Source organism: Neomonachus schauinslandi, chromosome 7 (genome assembly GCF_002201575.2).
Source record: "Neomonachus schauinslandi chromosome 7, ASM220157v2, whole genome shotgun sequence".
Classification (NCBI taxonomy): domain Eukaryota; kingdom Metazoa; phylum Chordata; class Mammalia; order Carnivora; family Phocidae; genus Neomonachus; species Neomonachus schauinslandi.
The window spans coordinates 52,606,554-52,628,603 of record NC_058409.1 but is presented as its reverse complement, the minus strand read 5'-3'; the positions used below and the strand labels follow the sequence as shown (position 1 = coordinate 52,628,603).

At 39.8% G+C, this 22,050-nt stretch overlaps 1 protein-coding gene across 1 annotated transcript in view; it reads right to left on the bottom strand.

Moving 5' to 3' along the window:
* ARHGEF28 (Rho guanine nucleotide exchange factor 28) overlaps nt 1–22,050 on the bottom strand; it is a 118,038-nt gene that overhangs the window by 48,902 nt on the left and 47,086 nt on the right. Inside the window, exons 10-18 of the mRNA XM_021702049.1 lie at nt 21,629–21,677; nt 19,635–19,779; nt 19,430–19,557; nt 18,099–18,239; nt 14,185–14,432; nt 10,614–10,736; nt 9,086–9,203; nt 5,717–5,971; nt 3,752–3,828 (exon numbers count right to left, since the gene is read on the bottom strand). Coding sequence (XP_021557724.1) covers nt 3,752–3,828; nt 5,717–5,971; nt 9,086–9,203; nt 10,614–10,736; nt 14,185–14,432; nt 18,099–18,239; nt 19,430–19,557; nt 19,635–19,779; nt 21,629–21,677 — 1,284 coding nt within the window. The remainder of the gene's footprint in view (nt 1–3,751; nt 3,829–5,716; nt 5,972–9,085; nt 9,204–10,613; nt 10,737–14,184; nt 14,433–18,098; nt 18,240–19,429; nt 19,558–19,634; nt 19,780–21,628; nt 21,678–22,050) is intronic.

Below are 22,050 nucleotides of genomic sequence, written 5' to 3'. Positions count from 1 at the left end.
GTCTGTGGTTTTCACCACTGTTTAGAGTCAGTAGCAGTGCATGGTTTGGCTTCTCCTTCTTGGACTGAGTGATCCCTGGACCCAGAACATGTCACGACATCCCGCATGGCTGACTCCTTAGTGCTAATCTGTCTGCTTGCCCAGCATGACACAGCTATGCCACATCTAAAGTTGTGTGCAGGGGTGTACCTAGAATACCTCTTCAGCCCATTCTTCTCCGAGCAGCAAAAAACAAAAACCAGAAAATGACAACAAGTTTTTGAAGACTGCCCTCTCTAATTAGGGCGAGCCCCTGAGCACTATTAATATCCTTCATTCAGTCATGGATATACTATCCAAGACTTCATTTGCTTTCCTTCTTTCAATGCAAGAGTTAGGCCCCACAGCTTACAAGGTAAATGGCCTCTGTATATAAAAGGCAGAGTAGGTTTAAATTGCTTCAGACATTAGCAAGGATGAAATTATCTGAACCAGTTGGCTAGTGCTGCAGAAGGAGGGGAGGTGGTAAGATCAGATATTTTTTAACTGAAAAAGAGGTAAGCAGGTAGAAAGTAGCATTAATTAAATCACCATCAGATGAGGAGACAACAGGGGCATGTCCATCATTATTCATATTAATCACACGAGAACACTAGAGATGATCAAGAGTTCAAATTAAACTTCTAGGAATGGAAGTAATGGGTCTACCTTAGAAACAGATGTTAAAAATTGGTCATGCCAAGGCCTAACCCAGATGATCAAGAGTTCAAATTAAATTTCTAGGAATGGAAGTAACGGGTCTACCTTAGAAACAGATGTTAAAAATTGGTCATGCCAAGGCCTAACCAAAGCCTAACCCAGCAGGGGTGTTTGTTTGTGCCACAGTATTTTAAAAACAGATTTTTTTTTAATAGTCACCAACATTTAAAAACTGGGGGATTTCCCCTTAACAACAACAACAACAACAAACCAGTAGATGTAGTGGACCCTGGAAAAAGCAGACTGGCAATCCTGGGCCCATGTACTCATGTGAACACACGGGCTGTCACTGAGTAATCCCTGCCCTCCGGGAGACAGGCCATGTTCTCACCAGGTCACTATAGTCTCTAGCACTCGCTATGGGATCCTGGATCCCAAGCACACCCCCAGTTCCCTCCTATATGTTTCCTGCCAAACCCTTGAGGCAGGCTGACAGCTTCTGCCCTCGGGGGAAGAGGAAAAGGAGCTGTTACATTTAGCCCTGTTGTACATTAACCCCATCTCCATTTGGGATTCCGCAGAGTGGCTGACTCTTCTAGTAATGCCATTCAAAGTCCCACTGTGACCGCTTCCTGTCTTGAACGTGAACTTGCACATCTCCATGTTCCCTTGTCTTTTTTATTGTTCATTTTGAAATTACCTTCTCTAATATTTAAGAGATCCTTCTAGACTCAGTAATCCAGGATTTAATGAATTTATCTATTTTTTTCCTATTAATTTCATAGATTTGGGTCCTACTCCCATTTCCAGCTAAGTCCTCTTTAAAAGCAAAATTCTCTTGTAGGGACTCCATTTTTCTGCTGCTCATCTTCTGGCCATACCCAAATTCATCATGTCTTTTGTAACATGTTGCAAGTTAAGCATTTCCTAAAGAGGTTTTTCTAACAGCACGAAGAGCAGAGAAACTTACCTGTGGGTATTAGCATCAAGCTAGCTTTCTCCAATGCCAAGGTGAGAACCAGGAAATCCAGACATTTGTATAACCCTAGCTAATACAGCAATTCCCTCAAGCAATTCCCTCGAGCTAATATAGCAATTCCCTCAATATAGCGTAAATAAGATATTTATGACTAGAGGGCTATGCTAACTAAATGTCTACGATGCACCTCAAAAGCATATGCTTGAACAGTACAGTGCCCTTGAGTCCTTAAGGATAATGCTTTCTATTTTGCTCCCTGACACGGAGAAGGGCTTGGCGGGCTTTTATGAAAGCTGCTGTGTATCAGGCTAGCAACTCCATGAAACAGTATCAGCACCATCTTACTGTTGTCCAGAGCCAAACCCCTTCTCCCGAGAGGAGCAAAGCTGCGGCTGCCTTCGTTCTGGCATTTGGTGGACTGCACTCCTAACATCCCACTTAATGGCAAGCGTAGTCTAAGTCAGGCACAGATAACTCTGGAAGAAGTCACATAGGAGGGACAGATCCATATTTCAAGTAGTAACTATAAAGTGAGCATCACACTTTCATCTCAATCCATATGCTATGTTGTCCTAGAAAATAAGATAGTTGTCTTTATGCTGTGTCTAATCTTTGACCCATCAGCAGGTCATCTTGGCCTGTATTAACACCCAAGAAGGCACAATTGGTTTCTCTTTCAGCTCTCTGGTTTTGACCAAACTTTTGTTTCTATAAAGGTGTGGTGTGAATTTGTTTTCTCTTCTAGCATGGTCCTCACCTCCCACAGGACAAACAAAATGGTTCCACCTTCCTACTTACTTTCTCTCTATTCACAGCATCTCAGATAATAGCACAGAGAGACTGCTTGACAAATCAGTGGCTTGTCATGAAATCTGCAATATATACAATTCAAATGTATCAGAGCCACGGGGACTTGTCTAAGGCCTCTTGCTATCCTCTGGAGTAGCTTTGTGAAGCAATCTCTGACCTTTATACAACCCGGCATCGGTGTGCTGATGAAACCAACGTGCTTAACAAGATGAAGAAGCCTACTGGGCCAACCTGACAAGCACAGGTGGGCAGGTGAGGCACTCCACCGACTCTCCCTCCCCCAAATCCACCCGTGGGCAGGCAGGCTTCTGCGTTTTCTCTGAATTCGCGTAACAGAAACTTCATTAAGCTCTGAAGGTGCTAAAACCAGTTGGAATTGATAACATCTACTAGTTGTTCCCAAATGTCCTCTCTGCCAATGGATGATAAGTAAGAACCATTTTAGAGAGCCACCATTATAATGCCCACATTGGTACTGCATCTTGGATTCTTTCCTTTAACAGGGCCTAATGCTCCATGAGCCTGACAAAGTTAATTGATGACATCTTCCTTCTTTAAGTGAGACATTTGGACCACAAGATGCTGGGTAAAAACTGTTATAAAACACTGGTTTTACTTCTAGTCTAACTCTCTGCCAGCCATGAGATTAATGTAACATGCTATAAAGATAAATTTTACATGAATAATCTTAGTAATTAGTAGTCATTGTAGTAGAAACAAAATCTCCTTTAAACTTTAGGAGAGGAACAAGGAACAACATCACCACAGTGATGTTCTCTTGTCTGGCAGAAGGAATAGCATGATAGTTATGAATGGGGCTAGCTACACGTACAGCAGGGAAGGACCAATGGAAACAGAACAAGATCCTGGAAGAGACCCACTGTTCCCAGCATTAAACATTTGAGTGGCTGGGAAGGCATGGTCAGGAAGGGGGTGGGAGAGATCTGGAAGATATACCAAGATGGCCAGAGGACAGCAAGTCACTTGAGGGACTTAGGCAAGTGCCTGTCCACCAACCAGTCCCAAGGTACTTCAGTATCTTTACATTAACAATTGACAATTAGCAATTAACAACCACTCCTGGCTATAAATCAACACTTTGCACGCTTTTAAAACCAAATGAGATGCTTCTTACTGAACACTGCAATCACCAATACTAATGGAAATATAAGGGGTATATACTCTTGCCAATGGCTACTTAATTTCACAAGGACTTTCAGGCATTTTTCAAAGATATGTGGGACTCAACTATTTAAAATATGCATCACATGGCTGTATACTTACAACAGCAGCAAAGATGTATTTCTGGTCTTTTTCTTGTAAAAAGAGCAGCACATCAGTTAGAAGTAGAGCCAGGATATCTTCAAAGAAAAGATATTACTAGTATTAACGAAGGAAACCACAGTTCAAATGCCTTTATCAAATATTCTGATTTTATGGTGGAAACTTAAATCAATTTATTAAAAATAAGACTAAGATTTAGTCTAATTATGGAACTTTTATAAAAATGCCTGTATTTATGATAGCCAAAGAGAAACTCTACAGACAGATTAGCTGTGTTTAAGCATGCATGTTTGTGTTACTCTAGGTATCACTAAATCTCCAGCAACATTTAATACTGGAGCTTTCAAAATGGAAAAGAAATATCCAACAAACAAAGGTTCTAATAGAATGGAGCAAACGCTTACCTTTAGAAAAAGAACCTTAATCATAACTGTTAGAGGGCAGCTTCTGCCTTGAATTATGTACACAAATCTGTTGAATCATTCCATCTAGACCTGAGCAGAGTTTGCGATCCTATACGTTGCCCCCAAATTGTTCACAGGAACCCATCTCTACTAGCCGACTAAACATTCTAACAGAGTTAGCAAACTGCTGATGTGATGAAATGGACCAAGAGCAGAGGACTTGCAGCACTGGGGTCTACAGACTGGTTAATAATTTAGCTTGGTTAATGTTCTAACTGCGGTTCATGTTTAATTGCAACATTGCTGATCAACAAATCCCATTTCAGTCATTAGCTGCAAAAACCATGAAAACTTGATAATCCTCCCAAGGGTTACCTCTGAGCTACCTTGGAGTAACTAGTTACCTTGGAGTAACTAAAACAACCTCTTCCTCTCACTTATCTGAGGAAGTTACTAAGATACATTAAAAACAGGGACAGCAGACTGGTGGTTCTGAACCCTGGCTGCACAGCAGACCCACGTGGGGGTCTTTAAGCATCCCTATGCTTTGTGTTCATCCCCAGACCAATAAAATCAGAATCTCTGGGAGAAGACTTGAACATCGGTAATTTTTTTAAAGCTCCCAAGGCGATTCTTTTTTTTTTAATTTTTATTGTTATGTTAATCACCATACATTACATCATTAGTTTTAGATGTAGTGTTCCATGATTCATTGTGCATAACACCCAGTGCTCCATGCAGAACGTGCCCTCTTTAATACCCATCACCAGGCTAACCCATCCCCCCACCCCGCCCTCCCCTCTAGAACCCTCAGTTTGTTTTTCAGAGTCCATAGTCTCTCATGGTTCATCTCCCCCTCCGATTTCCCCCCCTTCATTCTTCCCCTCCTGCTATCTTCTTCTTTTTTTTTTTCTTAACATATATTGCATTATTTGTTTCAGAGGTACAGATCTGAGATTCAACAGTCTTGCACAGTTCTATAGTGTGTGATCAGAGTTGAGAAAGCCTGGATCAACCAAGATGCTACCTATCGAATCAGTCCTTTAGAACTGAATGAATGGTTTTAGACTCTACCTAGATTAACAGAGTCAGGTTAATGCCAGTTAATGTCAAACAGCAGCACTGAGGAAGAGTTTGTACCACTGCGAGCATGTATATTTCTGCTCTTATTACTCAGTAAGAAATTCGACATTCAGAGCTCATGTCTCCCCTCACGCATGTGACAGCCCCCAGCTGGCTTGGCACATAGGCTCTAGGTGTGTAGGCGTACTGTCTCATTCTCAACGCACTACATTTGCCAGAGTAGTATTTCCGTGCCAACAATTAGCAGAATTCTCAGCTCCTTTGACTCCAATTTCCCAAATTGTAAATTCATAAAACGTATATGAAGGTTTTTGCTTGGGGCAGCAAAATATGTAGCATTTGCCTATTGAAGTTCACGACTTGATTCTTTCCCACTTCCCCAGGGGTCGTGTGTGTGCCTGCCATCTTGGAACCACTCTTCTTTTGAAAATCTGTCCTGTTAAATGAGTAACATATGTCAAAGGAGGAGAAATAATACCTTTGAATCGACCCGTAGCAGTTTTCCAGTAAACAAGGCCATCATGTAAGAGAGTCCTTTCTTTACTTATCAGTGCTTGCTTCCTAAACACATGGCCATTTTTGAGCTTTGTGTAGGTTTTGTTTTCGATCTTATTTAGGATCTCAAGCCATTTTTGATTTTTCTCATACTCGCTGACTTTTAAATCCACTGCTGCAATCATGTCTTTAATTAAGCACAGAGCTTTGCACAAGTCTTTATGTTCTTCACTTCTTTCTGCGTGGGAAAAAGAAAGAACACCATAGAATAAGCCAGAGTGCTGAGGAAGAATTTTTTTTTTTAGGTTTAAATGCAATTAAATTCATACAAAGAGCAAAAATCACACAACAAAAATGTTGGATTAGGTTCAAATACCTTATTATCACTCTGCACCCTTTCTCCCCCAAAAGAACTGTTACAAGATTTAATTATAAAAGATTTACTTATCAGATATGCTTGAGATGAAATACTATCAGTAACATGTCCGAGTTCTAAAGACAGGTCTGACCTTCCCCAAGAGTAGGGAATATGTTATATACTAACCTAGGCTTTCTTTCCACCTTCTCAGACACAGGTAATCAAGTGATCCCTTCACTGAATTTCTTAGAACTCAGCCAAGCTGCAGGCCCAAATGAGGGTCCTCTCATGAAAGGGAGATGCAGGGGGACTTGGACTCATTTGCCTTCCTGGGTCTCACCCTCCATAAAAAAATATTCAAAATGGTATTTGAACATTTTTTCAACCTAAAAAAATGGGACAAGGCACTGTGCCTAGTGCGTCAGCCATACTCATGCCAACAGTAGACAATCATCAATTCCAGTGGTTACTCTTTAAAAAACTGGCCATCTGTTCGTATCTCTCAATTATCTTTTTTTTTTTTTTTAAGATTTTATTTATTTACTTTGACAAAGAGACAGCAGCGAGAGAGGGAACACAAGCAGGGGGAGTGGGAGAGGGAGAAGCAGGCTTCCCGCGGAGCAGGGAGCCCGATGCGGGACTCGATCCCAGGACCCTGGGACCATGACCTGAGCCAAAGGCAGTCGCTTAACAACTGAGCCACCCAGGCGCCCCTCTCTCAATTATCTTAAGAAAAAGCTCTGGAGGAGTTTCTGGGACAACCTCCTAGAACCCCAGATGACACTGAATTTAACTACTATCTTATTGGATGATAAGGAAAACCTAGTTCATGTTTATTGAGGGAAACCAAAGAGAAAGTTTCAAGAGGTCAGAAGGTGCCAGAAGGAGAAAAGAAAAACTGGCAGAGAAAACAAACCCTATGGCAGCAGAAATCAACGCGCAGAAACAGCAGTCAAGTGAGATGAGAACAAATCCTCAAACAGTCTGAACATTTCCAGGTTCTCAGTGTCCTACATGAATGAAGGTTGTTCCAGAAAATCAAGGAACAGATCCTGACAGGGATCTTTCACAAGGAAGATGCTTTCTTTCTCACTGTCTGTGAAAGTATCCTCTTTCCTACACTTACCAACCCGCAAAAGGTTCTCCTTTCCAAAGAGCGTATTTCATAAATAGGAACGGGAAGTAAAGAAAATCAAAGTTGAGTTACAAGGTCACTTGGGGTGAGACCAAGAAAAGGCTCAGTCTTTTGACCATCAGGGACAAATTACTGTCTTGTAATGGCGGGCTACCCTAAGTGATGCAACATCGGCCTCACCTGGGAGTCTTGCTAGGGACCTTGGGTTGCACCTCAGACCTCAGTGAAGCAGAATCTGCATGGAAGCAAGATCTGCAGGAGAGGACTATGCCTAATGAAGTTTGAGAAGCACTGCCCTAACTGAGTCACACAAACCAATGATCCCAGGAGCCAGAGAGAGCAAGAATGGACCACTGGTAAGATCTGACCTAAGGAAGCAGTGTCCATTCACTCAGCCATCATGACAGCTATACCCGGAAAGCCCTAAGTCATGCTGATCATTTCTGACACGCAGTAGTTAATGACTGTTATCCGGTCTACCAGGAATTTGGCATGGGATAATTCTTAGAGTAGCAGTAGCTGACTTAACACAATCTGGCAGATTTTAGTCTTTGAGGTATTGTATTTAACTCTACCCTTAAGACAATATGAACATCGTACAAACTGAAAGCCTTAATTTTGTTTTCATTATTTTGCTGAGAACAACATTTATGAGGCTTTTCTCTTCATATTGTGCTGATATTTTCTTTTACGTTGAATTACAGGGAGCACTAAAAATGGGATACAAGGAACAGAGGTTACCATTCCTGCCTGAACTTAGTTCTTAATGTGACTGAAAAAAGGAAACACTAATTCATGGATTTCTACATGCCTAGACCGCTTCCCCAAAAAAGGATGTTAGAGGTTGACTTTTTAGAGGGGGCATTTAAGATCTCATTACCCCTTTCATTACGTCCAAGTCAATTGGTCATAACGAAGGTAATAAAAACAGCTCCCACTGGGTGAGTCCTTTGTTTACACCAGGCTCTGCTCTGGGCATTTTATGCAATGATCTCATTTAATCCTCACAACAATTCCCTGAGGATTATTAGTCTCACTTAGTAATGGAGAAAACCGAGGCTCCTTTAATGAATGTGCCCAACAAATGAGCCGCAAAACCAGTATATGCAATAGCAATGCAGGTTCACATGATTCCAAACCCAGGCCCTTGTTAACCAAACACACCACCATCCGACAAATAATTTACTCAAGATCAATAAGCTAGCTGGAGGAACAGGCATTTTTATTTATTTGTTCATTGCACTGGTATGTTCTTATTTATTGATAGACTCTTCTGTACCAGTCACTGCACTAGGCATTCAAGATCCAGTTGTGAACCAGACAGACACAGGCCTTCTCGATCCTTTAAGGAGCTTACGGTTCAGCCATGTGCATTATTAGCTTCTTAAAAGATGCCTAGATGTTACCCCTGGAACTTGATGAACTGACAGAGTGAAAAATAGCTCCCTCAAAAATCATTCTCAATCTAATAATTCACTGCTTGGAAGATGTGACATCTGGTGATAGATCCCCATGGATCTATGTTTCAATAGACTACTGATAAGGTAACAGGAAGATGAGGAAGCAGAGGTATTAAGAAGATCTGGACACAGGGAAACTGAAGAGGGGATAGGCGGGTTCAAAGTACGAAGAACGCTACTTGGCTTAGGCTGCCTGGAGCAATTCAGACTATTGCCCAAGCTACATAATAAAAAATATCTTCTCAAAAAGGATCCAAATCCTAAGACTCTAAAAGTTTTTCCCTAATCAACAATCTTCATAAATCACAGGCCACAAGCATTTGTATCTGTTGATGACACCTCGGCTATGTTTAAAATTAATGCAAGAGGCAAATGTTTATCCCAGAAGTTATGACTCACCCTTTGTGTACTGCAAAATCCTTTCCACCAGGACAGGGTATTTTGTGATGCGCTGAGTGACTAGCAGAATGCATTCTGGAATTCCTCGGCGTCGAGCCAAAAGATTATTATTTCGAAGCTTAAAAAATACATATATACATTTTTATATAAACAAACTGTGTTTTCTTTTTAGGTCTGAGTTTAATAATACAAAGAATCTGCCATTATATCATTCTATTCAGATACAACGTAATATGCATTATCATTAATTAAAACTTGATTCATTGTCGGGGCGTCTGGGTGGCTCAGTCGGTTAAGCCACTGCCTTCGGTTCAGGGCATGATCCTGGGGTCCTGGGATCGAGCCCCACATCAGGGTCCCTGCTTAGTGGAGACCCTGCTTCTCCCTCTCCCTCTACCTGCTGCTCCCCCTGCTTGTGCCCTCTGTCAAATACATAAATAAAGTCTTTAAAAAATAAAACGTGATTCATTGTCATTAAATTGTACACTTTGTCATTAATCTATCAATAATCTCACTCTCAAAGATTAAGAAGTTTCAAGTTACATTGATATATTTGCAGTTAATTCCAAAAGTAAGCAAGTTTCACTGTTAAGATTTATGAAGAGCAAAAGTTCTGGAAAATATTCACAAATCAAAGTCATATTTTGAGTGTGAGTTTGCAATTAACTATTGGTTTTTCTAACCAGTCTTCCTCTACATTTGTTATTCTTTATCACAGCACTTACAATTCCCTCTAATCAGGTCAACTTTTTTCCTAAAAATTTCATAGTATTCTTTAAGTTTTCAAATTCTCAATACTCATGTATGGGGTGTGGGGAGGGGGAGTATCTCCTAACATTCTCAAAATAAAAGAAAAAATGTATAATCCATCTAACTCTAAAGGACAAATTTCTTCAACACATAAACTGAACACCAAAAAATAAATAAAGGGATGGGGAACAATAAAATTAAAAGAGATTTAAAAGATACAACTCTGATACACAATATGTAAACTTTAGTTGGATTCTGATTTAAGCCATCCAATTTCATTTTTTAGGGAAATCTGAATACTGACCAGCTGTCTGAAGATATTAAAGAATAATTCTTACCTTAATTGTGCTAATGTCATTGTAATTTTTAAAAGATGCATTGTTTAGAAATACATATTACATACATGTGAAATTATATGATGTTCTGGATTTGCTTCAAATTAATCCGGGGGGGGTGGGGTGGATTCTGTATTTTCACTAAGGTTCTTCTGATTTATTACTTCTCAGGACATAAAACGACAACCCAGGATATTACAAAGGTGCTCAGAAGGTTGGAGGACACTTTACAAATATAAGATACAAAAGGAAATTATTTGGGAGAAATATTGTACTAAGACAGAAAAAGAGATTTTCCATCTTTGCCACAGGCCTATCTCTTTCTTTTCCTTCCTTTGAAAATCAGCACCTCGATGTGAAACTTGTTAAGGTCATGTAACAAGAAAGCACGAACTATTTCCCTGTGCCAGCTTACCACTTTGCAATAGTTTAAAAATACTTGCCTTAATGAAATTCTGAAACTTTTTATTTTGCTGGAGTTCTTTAAAGAGGTTAACAGCTTCTTTGTGATGGCTACAGAATTCTCCATATATTTTCTTCATTTGATTTGCATTTTCTTCTGAAAACTGAGAATGACATTTCAATGATGGTTTATAAATTTAATTAGTTTTAAACACTGAAAAGAACATGCAATTTTCATATATTTCAACATATTTTTGGCAAATAAAAAATAAACATAAAATTTCTGAACACAATCCCTTCTTTTCCCCAGACACCTTTTAAATTAAACTAAGAAGTTGCCAAGAGGTAGGGGGAAGACATCAACCTATTGGGGTTATACGCTATTGGACTAATTCAATTATCACATTGCCAAATGAAAAACATTTGTTACCTTTTATTCTTTTTTAGGTGTTTATTCAACTTTATCATTTCAACTTATTGTTCTATTACTTTGCTAGACTGAAGAAAAGCTATGTTGCAACATTTGGGGGTGCTCAAGAAGGTTTGACCTCTCATGGGTTGACATTTACATTTGGTGAACTGACCATGTCCATGGACTCAGTCCTCAATTTGGAATTTGATTTTTGTCAATACATCACAAAAGGGAAAGGCAGGTAAAAGGGAAAGATGAATAATCGGAATGCCAATTTATTAACTAATGGACCAAAGTAGAGATATGGGCTGGATATTTCAATAAGCTTAACTTGTGCAAACATCTCTGTAGAAACTTCTAGATGGGAACCAAATCAGATTAATACGGTAGTATGGAGGAAACAAACTGAATTACTTGAATGTCAATGTTTTACCCTCTGCCACATTCAATATTATCCCAACAGAAACTAAAACACAGCCACCCAGCCCCTGACAAGTACTTCAACTTACATCCCCATCTCTGATCTTTTCATCTTTGCTTACGGTTTCATCTATGCTTGAGGCAAGTATGTCTCAAGAGCTGATTCTTAAATTACCTATGATTGCTAAAAACAAGACAGAAATAAAAACAAACAAACAAACAAAAACTTAGATACTAAACTAACAAAGTATACACAGGCCTTCTATGCTGACAACTATATAATGCTGGTGAAAAAAAATCAAAGATGTAAATCAATGGAGAGATATATCATGTTCATAGATTGGAAGACCCAACATAGTAAAGATGTCAATTTTCCCAAATTGATCTACAGGTTTAACGCAATCCTCCTCAGAATCTCAGCAAGTTTTTTCTTAAAAAAACATACAGACAAGATTATTATACAATTTAGATGGAAAGATAAAATAAAAGAATAGCTAAAAACCATTTTGAAAAAAAATAAAGTTGAAGGACTCAGTCTACTCAATTTTAAGACTTATTATATAGCTACAATAATTAAGACTGTGTGAAAGGACAGACACATAGATTAGCGAAACAGAGTAGGAGCCCAAAATGCCCAGTGGATTTTTGACAGAGGAGCAAAAACAATTCAGTGGAGCAAGGACGGTACTTCCAACAACTGGCATTGGGGCAATTAGACATCCATAGATCAAAAACAAAAAGTGAATCTTGACATGTGGCTCATATCTTAAACAAAAATTAACTCAAAATGGATCACAGACTCAAATGTAAAACATAAAACTGTAAAACTTTTACAAAAATACACAGGAGAAAATCTTTTGAGATCTCAGGCTAAACAAAAAGTTCTTAGACTTAAAACCAAAACCATGACCTTTAAAAAGAAAAACTAAAAGAATGGACTTCATCAAACTCAGAGAATGAGAGAACAAGTTACAGACTTAAGAAAATGTTTGCAAATCACATAGCTGACAAAGGACTAGGATCTAGAATATATAAAGAAATTTCACTATTCAACAGTAAGAAAACAAACGATCCAATTAGAAAATGGTCAAAAGACATGAGCCAACCTTTTATCAGAGAGGATATACAGATGGCAAATAAACACATGAAAGATGTTGAACATCATCAGATATGGGGGAATTATAATTTAAATCACAGTGAGTTATCCATATATGTCTTTCAGAATAGCTAAAATGAAAAATAGTGACAATGCCAAATGCTGGTGAGGATGCAGAGAAACTGGATTACTTGTAACTGTTGATGAGGATGTAAAATCGTACAACCACTCTGGAAAATAGTTGGCAGTCTCTCACAAAATTAAGCATGCAACTACCATACAATCCAGAAATTAAGACACCCACATATTTATCCCAGAGAAATGAAAACTATATATATATATACACACACACACACACAGACATATATATATATATATATCTTTAAGCATATTTGTATCAATGAACTTAACTCCTCCATTTTTAGTAAATAAACCAACGGCTGAACTCTATTAGTGTGTGCTACACAGTGAAATGGATTCAAAATCAGTCTTTTGAAGAAGATGGCATTTTGGTATTTATCAAGAGAAAGTCAAACTAAGCTAACTAGGGATGTCTCTCCATGACTTTCCCCAAGTGCTCCAAGGGACTGCAAAACATGGCATTCAAGCGAATTCCCTAGTGTTTTGTTCCTAAGTGACCCATTCATTCAATAGATATTTATGGGACCAAGCACTGTTCTAAGTGAAATTAGTTTGATGAATTATTAAATGAAATTCATTAAATAAATGAATACATTAGTAATCAAATCAACAAGAATCCCTGCTTTACTGGGACTTACAAACTAGTGATGATAAAAAGCTTCCCCAGGTGTCACTAAAGAGGTCTCAGGAAATCATATGCCTAACCCATTGTTCAGAGAGCAGATTTTGACTCAAACCTCAGTCAGGCTACTTAGGAGATAAGTGAACTTGAGAAAACCATTACCTCTCCATGCCCCGGTTTCTGTATTCGCACAATGGGGAAGATAATATCTACCCTATATAGAGAGTGGTGAAGGGAAAGGAGGTAGTATACATACAAGTACTCAGGAAACTGCTCGCTCTATGAGGGTCACTGAATACATGTTATTTAACTTCTCTATTACCATCTATATCACAGAAAACCCCTTGCAAAGGGATCAGAAGGCCAATACGAATTGTCAAAATTTTGTTTTCTCTTTTCTATTAGAAGAGTAGCACAGTCCATTCTCATGATGCTTCAAACATCCCACACACCTAAAAAGTGCCTCCTTTTAGTGACATTTGCTGTGTTGTCCCCCAGGCAGGAACACTAAGGCTTTAATGATAACAGATCTTCCTCCCTCTTCCTAAGATGAGCCAACATCCATCTTGACGATAGTGGCATGACTACCACGGTTCCACGGGGGGAGCCCTTTTATCACAGAGCCACCACATCAAGAAGTCTACACAGAATTTTCATAAGAAATTTAGATATGACTGTGACTCCTGGTGGAGAGAGGGATGGGGATCATCCCACCAGGTCCTGAGACTCACAGAAGTCAGTCACTGGCTGGTAAAGCTCTCAGCCACCAGGCACGCAAAGGGGTATCGAACAAAAGAAAACCAACCAATCCCATCTGGCAGTAATGGTAAAGCAATTCCAGTTCTTCACAGGCTTTTAACATTGTAGAGAGTCAGCAAACCTTTAGGTTTCTGAGGTTAGGGCCCTTAAAACCTCCCTTACCTGCTGCACTAGAATATCTCCAATTCGGTTGATGACAAAATTCCTGTCATCACCAGCACAGGACTCCTGCCTTCGCTCCTTCATACTATAAAAGAAATGCCTATGGATTTCAAGTAACTCATCTAAGCAGGGGAAGATTTTATCCACGGTGCTGTGATCAAGCTGCAGCTCCTCCTTCATTCCTTTCCTGAAGATCTCAGACATGATGAGCAGGGTCTGGATATGATGCATCTCTGTTTGCATCAGCTCTGAAACACACATGCAGAAAGAAGCTTGGACAACAAAGTACTCCAGTGACCTACATTAGCGGCTAAACACTGAATGTTATACAAATTAAAAAAAAAAGGGGGGGGGAATGTTGATGAACAATGACATTCTTCTGCTATAAAAGTCAGCATTGATCCCACTTTCTCCAGAAGAAAACAGTGTGATGATCAAGGGACATTGTGGATAAAGTGAAAAAACAGCCCACAGAATGGGAGTCAGATCCTTCTTCAAGGCCTCCATGCTTGCTGTTCCAGCTGCCTGAGATGTTTTCTTCCCCAGTCCACCTAGCTCCTTCTTAAAGTCGTCCAGGTCTCTTCGAATATTACTTGTCTCTTAAGTCTCCCCTGTATACCCTAACGTTTCATAGCCCTTGTCCCCCTGTTTGATATGTATTTTTCTTTTCAGCACTTATCACTACCTACAACCTATTATGTATTCTACACATATCCTGTACTACACTGTAGGTTATGTCCTCTGTCTTCCCACAGCAAAATGAGTTCATGAGAGCAGAAAATCTGTACATTCTGCTCGCTCTTATTTCCCCGGTTTCCAGACTTAATGCCTGGCTTACAATAGGTGCTAATATTTGTTGGAAAGTATACAGTATTTTATATATTTCTCAGAACCAAGATAAGTAGATGTTCTTATCTGTACTTCTAGATGAATAAACTGTGCCAAAAGGTTGTACATAACTTGCTCTAAACCTCAAAGCAAGTAATGAGGCTTCTTTGAAAGAAGAAAAGGTGAAGGAGGGCAGTGGGCCAGCCTAGGGAGAGAGATCAGACTTCTTATGTGGGTAGAGTCAATAGACAGAAACTAGGGGAGAGGAATTTCAGATCTTACCACAGATTAATAGATTTAAAATGCAATGTCTATGGAAAGAGTTTCTAGAAAATGGAGGTGTTCAAGAAAAATGTGTATGATCAGGTTGCCGGGCTATGGCAACGATGATTTAAATACTACAAGGAACATGGAATCAGATGTTTTTCAATGACCTTACTTGGTCTTCAAATATCAATTTTTAATAAAGTGTGGCTGCCAATGATGCTAATTACTAAGCTTCTGTGGAAAAAGTAATGCTGGCATTTCCAGTAAAAGGACTGAAAAAAATTTTTTTAATGCAAGAAAAATATCTCATAAGGGACTTGCATCCAGAGTATAAAAACAAGTGTTACAACTCAACAGTAAAAAGACAAAATGAACAAAAAACCCCACTTCAATAGGGGCAAAAGATTTGAACAGATGTTTCTCCAAAGAGATATACGAATGACCAATGAGTACATGGAAAGATGCTTAACATCATTAGCCCGCAGGAAAATGCAAATCAAAACCAAAATGAGACACCACTTCACACACACTAGGCTAACTGGAATAAAACAGGTGGACAATAAAGAAGTGTTGGTAGGGATGTGGAGAAAGCAAAATCCTCAGTATATCACTGGTGGGTGGGTAAAATAGTAAAACATCTACTTATCTTGGTTCTGAGAAATAAATAAAATACTGTATACTTTCCAACAAATATTAGCACCTATTGTATGCCAGGCATTAAGTCTGGAAACCGGGGAAATAACAGCGAGCAAAATGTACAGATTTTCTGCTCTCATGAACTCACTTTGCTGTGGGAAGACAGAGGACATAACCTACAGTGTTTGGAAAACAGTCTGACAGTTCTTCCCATGGGTTGAACATAAAGTTACTATGTGACCCCAAAAGTGGCAATAGTCCAAAATGACCATCCACTGATAAAATGACCATTAAATGATAATTAAATAAAACATAGGATATTGACAGTAAAATAATTTACAGCCATAAAAAAGAATGAAGTATTGATATACAACACAGATGAACCTTGAAAACAATATGCTAAGCACAAGAAGCCGCCATATATCATACAACTCCATTTATGCCAAATACCCAGAGGAGGAAAATCCAGGGACAAGCAGATGAATGGCTGCTGGGGCTAGCGGGAGAAAACAAGGGGAGTGAATGCTAAGGGCACAGGGTTTCTTTTTGGAGGAATGCAGATGCTCTGGAATTAGACAGTTGATGGTTGCACAACTTCATGAACATACTAAAAACTACTAAACTCTACACTGTAATGGAGTGAATTTTATGGTATATGAATTCTATCTCAATTATAAAAATGCATCACGAAGGGAAATAATTCATGATTTGTGGGAGAACCATAAGTACAATTCTAGATTAGTATTTTGGACTCAGATATTAGGAAGACTCTAAAATATTAGCCACGGAGGGTAAACAAATCTCAATGCAGCTTTATTATTTTATCATAAACAAAAATCTCTTTAACCCACTAACTTCAAGTTATTATTTCCTGCCATGTTTTTCGCACCTACTCTGTATTAAAAGCACTTATTCATATCGATTCATTTAATCCTTTTATCTAATTATCCATTATGACCCCAAAAATAGGAATGATTTTTCTCATCCTTTGAAGAAAGACAACGAAGGGGAGCCTGGGTGGCTCAGTTGGTTAAGTATCTGCCTTCAGCTCAGGTCATGATCTCAGGGTCCTGGAATAGAGCCCCATGTGGGGTTCCCTGCTCAGCAGGGAGTCTGCTCCTCTCCCTCTCCCTCTGCCGCTGCCCCTGCTCGTGCTCATTCTGTCAAATAAATAAGATCTTAAAAAAAAATAAAGACAATGAAGAGAAGAGTGAAGGATTTCCTCTGGAATACAAGGCCCTCTAACCCCAAAGGCCATGCTGTGAACTGCACAACATGATAATTCATCCCAAATGGGTTAGATTATTTTTAATATATGAAATCAAGAAGTAAGTGAAGAAAAATTACAATATAATACAAACTACATGAGAAATAAAAGGGACAGCATCTTCCCACCTATACAGCCCTGGACAGAGTTCAAACCAGGCTCGTACATCATCCCACGTGACCTGCCTAACCATCAACCTGACAAGGTGAGAAGGAATCCTTGTCACCATGGACTTTGTGGCCCATACCTGCAAACAAAGAACTAGTAAAAACTAAGAGTGAGTCCCATCTTTCAAGTAGGGTACCCTCTTGGAAGCACTTCTGAGGATCTACTTTGCATTTTAAAATTATTTCAACTTCATTTTTCTCTAACCAGTCGATAATTTAACTTCCCCTAATTCAGATTGCATCCACTCCCAATAGTAGGAAGTAGTAAAATCTCAGAGTTGAAATTCACACTTAGGACTGCAGAACGCAGGCCCACATTGCTCATATCCAGGTGCTGCCCATCCCACCGCAGTCTACGTGAAGGGTACCTGGTGGTGCGTGCAGGCAAGCTGCAGAGCTGTGTACCAAGCAGCCCTGTCTGCCCTACATTAAAATATGTGAAAACTTATAGTGATTCTCAGAAGAAGTATAGGCCATGTGTAAGTAAACTTGAAAAGGATCTGAGAAATAAAATTCGCTTTGTATCACGTACATACAACGCTTCAATTAAGCCTCACATTTTAAACGTGAATATCATTATCCCCATTTTAAAGACAGAGAAACTAAGACCCACGTGAATTAAACCATTTGTCTGAATCAAGTAACTAGAAAGGACTGAGATTTGAACCCACGTCTGTATGACAGCAAATTCCATGCTCTTTCCCCTATACCACCCTGCTTCAGCCCAAGAGCATATTTTAAATGCTTACCAAAAATGACATCTTGTCTTTTGATGACATCTTTCTCCTGCTTACTGCAAAATGAGGGATCCACCACCAGACTCCAAGATTCTGCTTCCAGCTCCTGGGCGTCACTGCTGAGGTCACTCCACAGAGAAGAATCCACAACATCTAGCATGCCCGCGGAACACAAAAACCAGAAGTGGAGTAACACAAAACAAAGACCTTTCCAAGTACCCATGTCTATAGATTCATCACACAAAATAAACCTGCTTTGAACACAAAAACAGCTAAGCCAAAATACTGTTGATGTGGGGCAGAAACATCTAGAAGCCAAACTGGTGAAAGGATCCAAACCAAGGCAGCTCGCAAGAAAGCAAAGAATCATTAAAAGAGTGATGGTGTGTATGTCTAAAAAAAAAAAACATTTAAAGATTCTTTTGTTTGTTTTGGTGTGGTCTGTTTTAGTTCTTTTATTTTTGGTAAATTTCTGAGTCCATAATGTGCTTACAGAATCTTGAACACACACTACCTTTTGCCCCAGGTTACTCTGCACTGTTTACCCAAATCTGAGTTTTGTACTTGTCCACCTGATTTGCTCTTGACTTGGCTCACTGTCCTTAATATAAACAAGAAAGCAGGGTACAAGGGCTCAAGTTACAGGAGAGTACAGATTTTTTTGACAGAATGTGATATCACACACACATACTCCTTCCAGGAAAACTAAATCCTATTTGCCCAAACAGCACTCCTGAGAGAGAGTCCAGCTCAGAGGAGTCAGCATGAGAGGACAATGGATTGAAAGACTCAAGTTTAAAATAAAAGCAATAGATACCGGGGGAAGAGTCCATTCCTCACCTCACTGCTCTCCTTTTCTCTGGTCCTCCTTCACTTATTGATACAGCTTGGATACAACACGCAGTTCACCAGATTAAATCCTTTCTTACAAAATATGCTTTTAAAAAATGCTTTTATTCCCCTAGAAGTAGGGGGCAACAGATGGGGATAAGTATCTCAGAAATCTAGGCAAGCACAGTCCTAACTAAGTGAAGTACGTATTTTTAACATGTGATCCTTACTCCAATTCATCAGTAGTTCTAAAACCTTATAAACAGTAACAAGCACACAATGTATTTCGTTCTCTTATCTTCATGCCACATGTCTATTTAATATATCGTATATCCTTGGCCACTACCTGGGAGTATTCACTGAGGCTAAATTTTCACTTATCAAAAGAACCTATACCAAAAAGACACCATGAAACGGAGTTCTTTAAAACACACACACACAGAGTATGTCTGATCCTTCAGAAAATCTCCTTCTGGCAAGTCCTCCCAGAAACAAACGTGTCTCCTCCTCACCTTCCATTAAGAAGGACTCCGTGGAGGGAGACGAGCCCATGGACTGCAGCAGCTCATCGGAATGAGAGCTGCTTCTCCAGCTGTTCCCATCACTCTCAGAGTCCAGGGTCGGCCCCGACCTTCTGAAGCTGGAGGGAAGGAGGGAGACGAGTCAGTTCCAGCAGTGGCTCTGAGACGTGAAGGCTCGGGCGGTTTCTCATCTTACCTTTCCAAGGCAGTGCCTGGAACACTTCTAGACAAAGGATGGGCCTGTGCCGAAGCTTCTTTTCTCCCGGTGGGCAATCCCATAGGCATGGAGGAAGAAGGGTGCAACGAGAGACCGGGTTGTGGGATGTCTCGAAATGAAGAGTCTAGAAATAAGAGATGGGTGCTCCGTGTGATTTTCACAGAGGGCAATAATTACAAGGAGTCACTCAAAAGCCAAGGAGTGAAACACTGGAATGGAGGCTGCTGATGTGTCGCATGCCCAGCCTTGACACCAGTCTCCTTGCCACCTCCTGACATCTGCTTCAAATGTCCCTTCCATTTCACACCCTCCTGATACCCATGCAGCAGGCCTGCTTCAGCACAGCCACCTGGAGACTGTGGGCGGCTGGGATTACACAAACAAGAAGATGGAATGGGGAAACACTGAGAGAGCTTTCCCATAAACCACTGCTTGTACTCCTTGCAGCCCGCTTTAAATAGATGCAAGGTGTTATTAGCACTCTTAGTAGAAGGCATATTGTATGTTTCAACAATCATACACACATACACACAGAACCATGTCAGCGGATTGGAATGATGCTGGGGAGTCTGTTCTTTAGGGGGTGAGAACTTCAGGCAAATGAAACCTGCAAGTCAAGCTGAGCTCTTCTCTCTCACAGACTGAAAACTAAAGGGTGCTTCAATACCTTTCTGGTTTCTTCCAAACTTCTTCTCAACACTTTCTTCTAAATCGTTACGGGCATGTATGTTTTTACACTTGATGTGTACCATACATGACCCTCAGGAAATATTTCAATCCTACAATATCAGAGATAGAGCACACACCTTCTCAAGCAGAAGAGAATCAATACTTACATGGAACCCCGGGGTATTATGAAGGATTTTATACATGTATGATTTGGTTTGATTTTCATGACTCCCAGAGAAGGAATTTTATCAATTATAAGGTCCTTTTATTTTCATGCCGAACCTTATGAAATTGACAAGCGCCTCCCAACTACAATCAAAGGGACTTCTGTCCAAGCAGGGGTGTAAACGAAGTCACAGTCGTGACTCTCTGCACTAGCTTTACCTGTTCAACATCACACCCAATCGCATATCACCATGAATCTGCATACTGTATTGTCCCATGAGTCAAGTGGTTTTGGAAACACTGGTCACACTGTTAGAGCATTCAAATGAAAAGTGACTACAAACTTAAAAATGCCTTCCACGTGGCAAGCAATGCCATATTTGAGGCAGAACAAATTGCAAAGTCTCTCACAACAAACGGGAGGATTTTGAAACTTAGGAGATGATGGTCCCTGGTTCTTGCATGCAATGTAAACTACTGTCAAAAGCTTCCAATTAGTGCCAAGAAGAATTGTTTCATATGAAGCAATATGTAATTCAAGGAAAAACAGAAGCACCAAGTTTAACTGTAGATGAGAAAAACGCCAGGTTGCCTTGAAATATCACTGTCATCCTAAAGGAGCTGATGAGATCACAGCCTCAAGCCCAGCTAATAAGCAGGACCAGGTCACTATGATAATGGACAGCAGGGACTGTAGACTCCAAACTTCAGGATTTTGTCCCTAACTCTGATTCTGAAGAAGCATGTGATAGGTATTTGTGTAGTTAAGTATGTGTTAGTGCTAGGAAAACAAAGTTATGGACGCTTCATGTCATGTTCTCTTTTCCCCCAAAGGTTGTTATTAAATCAATAGTGTATATTACACTAGATCATGTCTTAGAATTGAGGCAATATCCTAACAGGTCCCCCCTTACAGTCCTCTCTGAAATAAAATATCATATAGCACATCTAGCACAAAAGCTATTAGACTGGCATAGAAGTTTATACCATTCTTGACCTCCTTGTGTAAGTAAATATTACACTAATCATGTGTTAGGAAAGAAGAAATATTTGGACAAAGGAGAAAACAAAAGGAGTAGATATTTCGCATTGGAAAAAAAGTATGGTATGTATGAAATTGCCATTTCCACGTCACTTACTTCCAAGGATGGTCTGCGGTTTGTTCTTGTTGTATTTCTCTTGGAATTTCTGGTAAAGAACATTAGAAACACATAAAACGAGATTAAATTCCATCTGACTACAAAAATGTCCACCCAGTTACACAGGATTCTTATATCATTTTTGTTATCTTATTTCAAACAAAGAAATATTTAAAGCAAAAGACATTAAATGCACCGAAGAGGAAAATGGCATGATAATGAGATGTGCAGGCTGTAAAGAACGTGTGCCTCATGAACAAGTATCATGAATATCCCAGCTCTATTAAAAGTCTTTGGGAACCAGAAATCTCCATCTCATGGGTCCAGACCGCAGCTGAGAGAGGAGCTCCTATCAGCGCTGCCTTTCTCCTACTTGTTCTTCCTACTCTTGGCTACCCCTCCTGCCTACCGGCCACAACACC